The sequence below is a fragment of the Pterocles gutturalis genome, unplaced genomic scaffold (assembly GCF_000699245.1).
Source record: "Pterocles gutturalis isolate BGI_N339 unplaced genomic scaffold, ASM69924v1 scaffold17895, whole genome shotgun sequence".
In the NCBI taxonomy this organism is placed as follows: Eukaryota; Metazoa; Chordata; class Aves; order Pterocliformes; family Pteroclidae; genus Pterocles; species Pterocles gutturalis.
This window is the reverse complement of record NW_010143780.1, coordinates 1-11,358: the sequence shown is the minus strand read 5'-3', so window position 1 is coordinate 11,358 and position 11,358 is coordinate 1. Positions and strand designations below refer to the sequence as shown.

The 11,358-nt window shown below is 38.0% G+C and overlaps 1 protein-coding gene across 1 annotated transcript; it reads right to left on the bottom strand.

Moving 5' to 3' along the window:
- Positions 1 to 2,731: 2,731 nt before the first annotated feature.
- On the bottom strand, positions 2,732 to 11,161 carry CTSO (cathepsin O; the record flags this gene model as incomplete). The annotated part of the gene is made up of 8 exons (XM_010084861.1): positions 2,732 to 2,799; positions 4,451 to 4,543; positions 5,011 to 5,174; positions 6,377 to 6,498; positions 8,023 to 8,190; positions 9,370 to 9,503; positions 10,477 to 10,582; positions 11,023 to 11,161. Coding segments are annotated over 8 exons (961 nt in total), but the record flags the coding sequence as incomplete, so codon positions are not given.
- Between the last annotated feature and the right edge of the window lie 197 nt (positions 11,162 to 11,358).

The window sequence follows — 11,358 nt, the reverse complement described above, 5'->3', positions numbered from 1 at the left end:
CTTGCCTTTCCAGACTGGCTGCTGTACAGAACTTTGGGACTTTCACCTCAAGTGGTGCTATCCCTCAAATATAACAGCTATTCTCACACAGTGTGGGTGTGTAAATACATATTTATGTATGACAGCTATGTGAATAGTACGATTAGCTTGTGGAAGAAACTTAATTGTTTATAGAAAAAATAATCTATATTGAGTTAGCCTATTTAAGACTAACATGACACCCCTTTCAACTCCATGACCAATTTAACTTCTTAAAACCTACGTCTAGAGAGAGGGAGAAAATTACACAGAATTATCATGATTGTGTCTTATTTGTACATATTTTTCTATTTGTTGTTTGCCTAATGGCTGTTAGTATTTTGTTTCTTCCAGCAGAGGATGTAATTAGCCTCATCACTTTCAGAAAAATATTAGTTTCTGAGGTCCAGTGGAATTTCAAAAGGAACTTTGGGTCAAGTGTTTGAAAAGATAGATGTAAAAAAATGTTAAGTCCTGAATCTACAGCCACCCAAGCCTCTTGAACTTTTACATACAAAAGGAATCATGTTGCTACCTGTGTGTTGTTATACACAAATGACAAACCCTTCAGTAGAAATACTTACTGTTAAGAATGGATCTAAATACATACTCACTTTGCACTTCAATAAAGCAGTATTAAAAGTCTTCTTTTGTTAAGCCACCTTCTAAAGCAAGCATGAAGTTCAAACAACATTAAGACACGCATTTAAAGTGTTTTTTATTCAAAATATAATTGAAATAAGGATAAAACTGATATATAATAAAAGCAAGGCAAATCTGGCCAAGGAATACTGATAAAGCTGTGAAGTCCTCTCATTAGACAAACTCCCATCTTTTTATAAATGCTTCCCTTTGAAATACACATAACACTGTAGGCCTTAATTTCGGGGGAGCTGCTCTGTATCTTAGTGCTTTAGGTACTTATACCTAGTAGTACCACCTCAAAATCATGGGTAGGGCATCTGTGTTTGATACTACTATAACAACATTACTCTTATCAACGCCAGTTAGGAACTTTGGCTATTGTTTTCCAGTTACAGAAGAGTGCTATTTGTTGCTTGTAAACTGCTGAGGGAAGGCCAGACTACAGCTGACTAAGACTACAAAAGGAGAAATCTTCTGTTAGTCTGAAGTTTTCAGCCAGTAAATTCAGTAAGTAGCAGAACCTGAAGTAGTGAAACAGCACTTGGTCCTCCTTGCATTTATATTAACATTTAGAAAGACTAAAATGACAATACAATAGACAACAATGAACACTCATTGCATTGTCATAAAAAGGTGTAATACACTCATCTATTAACATGGCACAGTAACGGAGTGCAAAAATTACAGAACTGCTTCAATAACTTTTCATAGTGCTTCACAAAAAATCCAGATAAAACATTCCAGATGACAGATTCAGAGCATTTAAGAACTACATGTTTGGTTGTAAATTAGAGTTACATTTGCCTGCAAGTGCAGTTCTACAGGTCAGCAAAGCTGAAACCACTTTTTGATTCCCAGCAAGTCCTACCTGCCAATTCGATTAATGTAGGGAATTTAACATCCACTCTATTTGGAGTATTCTGTAATTACTGACTTTCTAAAGGTGGCAAATATATATCAACAAACCCCACCCTCTCAATTTTTTTCTTTAAGTAAGTTTTAAAATGTCTGCTTTGCAACTGGCTTCACTGTTAGTTGTGAAGCAGAAAACAGAGAAGGCATGGACCTGGCACAGCTCTGAAAGCACAGAAAGGTTGATTTGCAAACACATACACCCTGCCAGGACACAGGATGTGAAACCAGTAGAACTGCCTCCATTTTTGTCTAAATAGAGTTACTTCTTCATTTTCTATCCATCTAACAAATTAATCCAGAAGACTCTGCTATTCCAGGCACTTTCCAACACATGCACTCTGCTCTGAAGAGCCCTGAAGTTGTATTTACCCAATAAAGGTCTGAAGACTGATATTGAAAGACTGCAGCGCCTCAGAGACAGTGGGTGTTTGGGGAACAACTTTGATTACCCATTTCCGTCTCCTATTGTTCTAGCTGTAGAGAAAAACTAGGAATTCACAAAAAGGAGGAAAACAAAATGTGTGTCTGTCAGAGGTGCTAGATAAGCCAAGACAGGTATCAAAGCATAACAGAGAGAATATATTCCTCCAACTGCCTTTCTTCTCTGCCCAATAAAAACAGACCTAATCATGGTGGTTCTTATATTCAAAGCATTTTGATTATATTCTTGAATCATAGAATGGTTTGGGTTGGAAGGGACCTTAAAGATCATCAAGTTCCAAGCCCCTGGCATGGGCAGGGACACCTTCCACTAGACCAGATTGCTCAAAGCCTCATCCAACCTGGCCATGCAGGTCTCCAACACCTTCTGTCATACTATTGATTATTTAATCCAAATTCCTTATAATTTTTCATCACTTCTTTCATTGTAAGATTTTTTGAGTAGTATTCAACACCTGGATAGAGTCCACATTCACAGTTTCAGTCCATCTTTGTAACTTTTTTTGTGTACTCTGTAGTTGATTCCAAGTCTTCTTACTCCATGAGTGATTTGATATGCAACACATATTCCAAATAAAAACATTTTAAAAAGCTCCAGCCAACTCATTCCTGTACTGCCGAAAAGCACGAAATGCCCTTACAGTAATTTCTTATTTTAGATAATGTTGCTTTGAAGTAAGTCTTCACACACATGGTGTGCCAAATTATTATCCAAATGATAATTGTGGTCTTTGGCCAGTAAGTGTCAAACAAATACTGATGAAACTGTATCTGCTATACCTACAAATAAAACAAACAAACAAAAATTTAATAAATATTGGAAGTGGAGGCTTGCCAGAAATAAGTTACCAGAATTCATATTCATATAACGTCCTCTCCTCCAAGCTCTGACAGTAGATAAACTGCTGGGGTGGGGGGACAGGAAATCAGCTGCAACCCTTTCATTCCTTCACTGCCTGACACTATAGTCGTGCTCTACACTCCTCCCTCCTCTGCCTTCATGTTCAAAACTAGATCCTTTCTGAGGATTTAGCATTGGTCCAATCTGCCTACTGAAAAGCAACCTATACCTTGCTATCCTCTTCCATTTTAATCCTACTCATTAGCAATAGACAATATGAAGATATGTAGCATTGAAAGCTCATGCAAGAGACTAGAGATGACAAATTCCATTACAAGACACATTTTTGAATACTCATACAAACACAGAACAAACTAGGCTTTTATTTATGCTCAGTTCTTTTTGCATTGTTGTACTCTTTCCAGTACTAAAAGCAAAAATCTGACTACAGCCTGTGTAGTAAGGGTAAGGGTAATTGCTCTTATATCCTCAAAAGTAGTGTCAGAGCACCTCTAAATCAGAAGACAGCATCTGTGGGGGAAAGAGAGCAACTAGTGGTCTTTGCTAGATTGTTCTTGTGTGACACACTACAGAAAACGTGAAAGATACTGCTTTATGAGAAAATGGATTTTGAAAACACCACAGCTGTTCTTCTGACCACCTCTACAACTGACTTGCTTTAATTATCACTAATTCTAAATTTCTCTTTCCATATAGTTTGTTTATACAACAACATGAACAAAAAATCCCAGCAACGTGTAAAAGTTGTGATACATTGTCCTGATCTTCACTGAGTGCATGGAAACTGAACACTATTCTATCTGCAGATGATTTACATCATCTAATACCTTTTACAATCACTGTGAGAGCTACTTTGAAACATTCGTGGAAGGGAAAGCCAACAGAAGACCTACAGTGTTAATCTAACAGACAAAAATTCAATGGGCACACCGCACTTACTATCTAGTAGTCCAATCCCACCAATTTGGCTCAGCAATCTTTGCTGGTAAACAGGAGTTTCATCTGCCTTACCTCCATGTCCAGCAACTCAGAAGAAACTGGTCATTTAGCATACAAAACACGCTCAGATGCCAACAAAAATCTCATGCAAGCAGTAATAGGACGAGAGATGGAACTAGCAATAAAAGTATATACCTCTATCCTACCAGAAAAGCCACAAGCAGTGTTCACAATTCCCAAGCACAGGCAGAGCCACTCTCCATATTTTTTTGCCAAACTTGTCCTTCAGCAGCTGTTTTATGTACAGTGAGTATAGCTATGGCGCTAACCTAGAACCCCGACACATGACTGTATACTTTACAATGCCATTACCTCTATGTGGTAAGGTACAATAGCACTTTATTATGCCTTATATGGCTTTACCTTTGCATGGTGTTTTTCAATCATTCAACTATATGGCTTGGTTGAACTAGCAACCATTTTACTTACTTTTCCACCTGGACTCATCTAACCTCTTTTAAAACAGCAATATTTCCTCTCTGAGGATCCCATTATATCACTCTACCTACATGGAGAAATGCATCCCAGCCTGTGGCCTTTACCACTTTAATTATTTTTTGTCAGACTTACCACAGACATTGCTGCCTATCTTAACATGAACATAGCCATCTATTCCCCATGTAGGCCCCCAAGAGTTCTGTACAATCCAGTAAGGGGTACTACCTGAAAGAGATATTTTCGTAACAAGAGACAACATGAGACCTGGAAAGCATAACAAACTTGTAACACTCTACAGAGTTAATTACCATTTTAATATCTCATAGTTCCTGATGGTTTGACAATACAGTGCAATGAAACCTACTGCCGTTCACATAGAAGACAGAGCTAACAGTCCAGTGTTGAGCAGACTGGATATATCCTCTGCTAGTGTAAAGACACATATAGCCGTGTTTGTGACTTTACAAAGACACAAAGTCTCACAGAACTAAAGGAGCACAGACAAGAAGAGGTTTTCTCCTGGGATCAGGCTGCACTTCCAGAACTGATGTGACACCAAACTAAACAGCTCTTAACAGAAGACCCAGTTCTGGATTTTAATCACCTGCCCCACAGGAGGCAAGTTGCAAGTAAGAGAAAAAAAAAAAAACCACAAAACCTACTGGGCTGAAGTTCAGTTGATGGAAACGCACCTGTTCTGTCAAAACCAGTGATAAGAACAGCATGATTTGCTCTTCCACTGGAGCAGTGATATTGTATGATTCCACCAAGATAATCCTGCCAGCTAACCGCATCTACTGTTACTGCCAAAGGGCCCTGGTTAACAAGCATCCTCATCATTTCTTCTTCCTGACCACTGTGAAAGAAGTGAGTGATAATGCCAAGTGACTTAAGTTAGCAAACTAAACTACTTAAGTACCATTTAAAAATCAAATAATTCAACTGTCTCTGATGGGTTCTACACACCACATAACGTACATCAATAGATACGCATTTCATATAGTACAACACAGTAATACAAATATAGGGCACACAGAGTATGGGAAAGGTGCAGATGCAAACATACGATCCTATTAAAAAGAAGCAGGTTTTTGGGTCAAGTCATTGGGCAATGGGGAGCACCATGTACCTTTTACACACCACTCTTCTCAATTAAAAAACAGCTTTAGACAAACCATTAGTCTATGTTATTATTTGCCATTATTCTTCCAAACATACATATTCTAGTGCATTACTGAGGTGCTGCTGTATCTCAAACATATCGAAACACAGGACATTACCACTATCAGACATTACCATTAGCATCCTCATACAGTTCTACTTATGTAATATACTGGAATAGAAAATCTTTTATCACTGCATGATATGTGTAATAACTGAATTTGGCAAATACCAACTGTCAAAGCTATAATTTATTTTAGTTACTTTTATCTGGCAGTAATTTGATTCCTAGTCAAAATTATATTTCTTGTCTTGAAGTTCAGTATGCAGCTGGATTGTACTGAAAAAAACTAGAAACAAACTTTCTTGGCACAGGAACCTAAAAAGCTACCAGTTGTCTTTACAAAAAGTTCAGTTGACAGCACTGTTTGCTAAGTCACAGACTGGAGGAGGATGCAGGTGGGTATGTAAATGGATGAATACTGAAGTAACTGAGTACTTCCTAAATGTTTCAACAGAGTCCAATTACTACTGTTAGGATTTATTGTTTCTGATACTCAAGCAGTGTAATGCTTACTTCGTGTATATGAAAAACCGTAACTGACTCAATGTTCCAGTTTACACAGAGCCAATTTAAAAGACCTAATTTCAAGACACAGACTTAAGCTTTCCAATTTCAACAGGCTTAGTGATGGCTGGGTTGAGAGGACTCATCATGGCAAACCTTAACTCTCAAAAATGTTATGTATTAAGTCTTATCCAGCACACAGCTACAGAACTGATGCAATCAACCTCATAACCTTTGCCTGGTCAATGCACTATTGGCTCTAGCTTACTCCCCACTTAGTGAACACAGCAGGAAAAGTACAGCAAATAAAAAGAATAAATAGTAGCTACCTGAAGTCATATGCAGCAAATCCTGTTATGGAAACTCCAAAATCTGAGCGACCAAAATAATGGCAAAGTCCTGTCTGAGCTTTAAAAGTGTATTCGGAATCTCTCACGAGTTTTACTTTTGTCTGCAAGAAGGTAGATGAATGAGAATTTAATGCATTTGACTTTAAAACTCTCAGATCAAAACACATCGAAACTGATCACAGAACTGACTCAAAACTCAGTGTGTTCTTTGGTGAGACTAGAAATAAGAATGTCATGTTGGGAAACAAGATATTTACTATCTCTAGTTTCCTTGTTTGCAGAGAAAGTTTCAGAAGGGATTCAGAAATCTTTAAATAATGAACAAACTTGAAAAACTATCTCTAGTTTAAATTATCTTCATGAGCAATTTAATCAATTTCAAGACAGACTAAGCATTCATTTAGCAAATGACTATCCATTCTCTTCAAATGACATCCACACACAAAATTATCCTCTCCTTGGGACAGTTCAAGAGCCACAAATATCCCAAGAACAGGTATAGAAAATATTGAAATTAAGTACAATTCTGCTATTAGCATCAAATCCTCATGCTAGTATACAACGTATTACAATGGCTGCTGCAGTTCAAAGTCCAGCTACAAAGGTATTGCATCAACCTTCTCCACTTGTCTTCTGCAGCACAGTATGTTTATGACAGCAGGTTCTCCAGTCTAATTCATTGATAGTCCCTCTATTGCCAAGCAAGAGGAAATTTTGCTCTAGAGGAATCCTGAGGAATAGCCTCTGACTTTACTGAAGTGCAAACCTAAACACGTTATCTAGACTGTTATTAGCCAGAGTTATATGAATCTTTAGGGGTAGAATTACAGAGTTTTTTTAAAAAGGACAATCACCTTTTTTTTTTTTTTTTAAACTTACGAAAACTAAGGAATTCTTCTTATATTCTAATCACTCAAACTGTCAGCCTAGAGAGCAATTTTTATTTCAAAAATATTAAAATATTTCTGCTTACATATATTATTAACACCAATTTTTCATTTTTCATGAATGAAAACATGTTAGCTACAAATGAAGTAGAAATTATGCCTGTATTTTCACTGTTTTGGGTTGCAAATGAAACAAAGGTAAATGCAGTCAATTTTATTCTGAGGTTCTCCATGCTCCTGCATGATTTTACAGTATTTGCAACAGCAACCACAGAAATTTGAAAGCAGCAAATCTCAGTGTGCCTCCTTTTCCCCAGATGCTGGTACCTAAACTGGACACTCAAATCCACAAAATGACACGTGGATAAATGGCTCTTTCTATGCTGGTACTATATGTTTGCAGCTCCAATTGAATTCTGTGGAAATACTGTAGCTTTCAAGAAACATGATTTTCAGCCCCTGTGGATTGATTTGGTACATTCACAAGAACATACATAGATTATAAAATTCCAATCAAGTTTCAATTCTGCTTGAACTCTCTCTTGATTCCAGAATAAATAAATAAGCATACAGACACACACACATACGTATATGCATATGTACATGCATATACACACACACATTAAAAAAAAATCAAATGACCTGTACACTCCGCCTTCCCCATCACTTTCTACCAGTTAAAAACCACGTTAATATGAAAGCTAAGGAAGGGTTCAAGATTTATGAAAAGTTTCAAACCTGGTTCAGCCAGCTCAAAGCACTAACAGTCGATCCCCCGCTGCAGCCATAATTATTGTATGAACAGTCAATAACTTGCTGCACGCTGAGTTCTTCCAGGTTATTTCCTTTAATTGCATAGGCAGACTCTATACCACCCACAACGCTGAAAGCCCAGCAGCCTCCACACTGGTACAGAGAAAGGAAACAGGAGAAAGAAAAAGTCAGCTTTGCTTTTAAAGCCTGATATGAAAAGAGTCAAAAGAGTCTTCTAATGCTCTTCATTTACTACATCATCCTTGATCTTTGTTTTTAAGGCAATTTAACAAACCATTTAAAATAATTAAACTGCTTTTTTCCCCCTGTACTGCTCTCTGAAATCTAGAAATGCATTATGGGTGTCTTATTTTAAGGATTCCTGCATTGTGGTTGTCTGATTTTAAGGATTCCTCCCTGATTAATTTTTGCCTTTTAAGATAGGCCCGAGGATGCTTTTTACTGTGAGATATCTAGTTTCTTGAAGAAAGATCTGGGCTCAGGATGAAGTTATTTTTTAACCACATTACTACATTTTTGAAAAGGATGCACTTAAGGAGACAGTCTACAACTTTCTACAGTTTGAAGAATTTTACAGAAATATATTACAGTTCAAGAAACAGTAAACTGAAATTAAACATAATAGAAAAATTCATAGACAGTTACAGAATCTATACTGCAGTTCCAGGCTCTTTAACTGTGGCATTTAAAATAGAAAGCAGAATTTACTCCCAGGGAAGGTTCAGGTTACGCTATGTGAAGCACAGAAAGGAAAGATATTGGGGATTTAACAGCTTGTTTGTTTCTTACCAGTGACCACATCCACTCTGTGATAAAGTGTAATCATGTGGGGTCTAGTTATCTCCCTATCAAGAATACAACCCCTGAGGTGTTCAGTGATAAAGACAGGAGTGTTGACCAGCCAAGGGCATTCCAACCCGAAAACCACAGCAAAGGATCTACACCCATCCAAGTGAAACAGGAGGATGAGGTCAAGTACTGAACTTAACTCAGTCTCATCAGAAAGATAAAAAACACACACAGTGCAAAATATTTGCACATTCAGTTAACTAGATCAAAAAAATATATTACACGTGCAAAATTTCAAAGTGCACAACTTTTACACTTCATGCTTTTAAGTCTAAGGTCACTTTGCATAAAATGCTACGTGGCTTTGTATATGCTCAACCAGCCATACTTGTGCCTGTGCCTCAAGGAGCCTTGAGGCAGTGCTAGTCCCTTCCAAAACCTTCACTGGGCTTTACAACGTACCTGTTGTAACTCTCTCTGAGCAGTGCTTGAGAACCAGGAAAGGAAAACACCAGGACTTACTGTTTGCTGATTTCTCACTTGTGCAATGACTTTCTTGTCCCTCCAGTCAAACTTCTTTGGCAAGGGTTTTTCCTTTCCCTTTGGCACGTTTATGTATCTGGGAAGTTTGTGAGGTATGCTTCTTAAGTAAATAGCTAAACACAGAATGCAAACATCTATAAATCTACTAACTAAAAAAAACCCAAACACAAACTATTTTCCTAGAAGCCACAGAGGTCTGTAGTTACAATCATGAGATTACATCTCATTCTCAAATCCATAGAAAATTCATGTATTTAAAAATAATCATTATACTCCAGAATGAATGTAAATATTCCTACTGTTCCAGAAAGAACACAAATATTCTATGTAGGGAACGTGGGTACAGAATGTGAAGATTTAGTAAAGCTAACCAATAACCATTCCGTAAAGCAAGTTTTGCTTTGAAGTTTTCATATTTTACTTAGTGGAAAAAAATATTACTTTATTTAAGTCAAGTAAAAGTGGAAAAATAAGAGGAGAATAATTTTAAAATTCTGAAACACACTCGAAGTGCTAGTTTTTTACTAAAAAAAGCTGCTTAATTATTTAAAATTAAAAAGGGTGTAAGATCCCCCAATGAACATAACATACAACAGCAGACTTGAACGGCAAGGGAAGATTAGTTTAATTATCAGACAAATTTTCTTAGTAAAAAAAATTAAGCATGCCTTATTGCTCCTGAAAGTCACAGCTATAATTGACAGCCTTGGATCTCCAAGCATTGTTTGGATTGCAGTCAATTTTGCCTTGGGATAGGGAATAGGAACTTAAAATTACTCAAGAATCTTGTGTATTTTCCAATTTTACAACTGTTGCAACTGAAAAAGCAAGGCCCACTGAGAAGAAAGAAGGGGAGAAGGGTCTGTATACTAAATCAAGTGCAGGCTCTGGACAATTCAACCTTGCAAGACTAGAGAAACATGAAGAAGATTGTTGTATCCTTCAGAAGTACTTACAGTTTGGTATCAGACATTGTAAACTAGCTGACTATCAGCACTGGAAGAATCTGTGAATGTGAAAGATACAAGGTTCTGGAAAAGAATAAGAAGACTATCAGAAAAGGCATTAGCAGCCAGAAAAATGTACCTTTGAACTCTTCAGGAGACAGGTGAGAAAACTGATTTATTCCATAGAAAGCAGTCATATTATCTTTCGATGATGAATTCAGCAATCTAATTCTTTTATCACTTTCCTGAAGAAAAAAAATATATATATTGTGGACATTATTAAGTTAGCAGTAGCAACAAAACCATAAGAGCAGAAAAAGAAAAGTTCAGCAACAGTAAACGTGAACTTAGATAACAAGACAGCTGTTCGCCTCGGATTCATCGTGAAAACCAAACTGAAAGCCAAACCAATGTGAAAACCATTACACTGATTTCAACCCCAAGAAAGACACTAAAAAAAAGCATCTGTTAAGTGCATAGTGGTTAAAAAAAAATGATAAGAGACAGACAAAACAGGCAAGCTGAAAACAAATTGTATCAAACTCATCTGATGCCCTTCTTGGGCTGCACAACAAACCTTGGGGGTCAGAGATACCTAAAAATGACTTCAGATAAGAGTTAACCCTGTCTTGCTTTATGTCCTTGTAAAACAAAGAACAGGACAATGGCCTGAAGGAGGGGGCACCACAGCGGGCACGGGGGCGCCGACTTCTCCCAGTCCCCCCATTTCCCTGAGAAAAGGCTCTGACAGCAGCCCCGGGCAGCCGGCCACGGCAGGCACTGGGGACACGGCCACCGCCGCCCCCTCGGTCCGCGACCGACACCTGGCGACAGAGACAGCGCAGGGAGAACAGCAGCGGCACCCCAGTCCCAGCAATCTGAGGGGACGCCGAGCAGGCAGGGCCGAAAAAAAGGCAACAGCAAAGGCTGCCGGAGCGGGTTTCGGTTCTGGAGGCTGAAGAGCTGCCGGGACATCTTCCTCCACCCCGCACCCTCCAGTCACCCGCCTGGCAGCGGCACA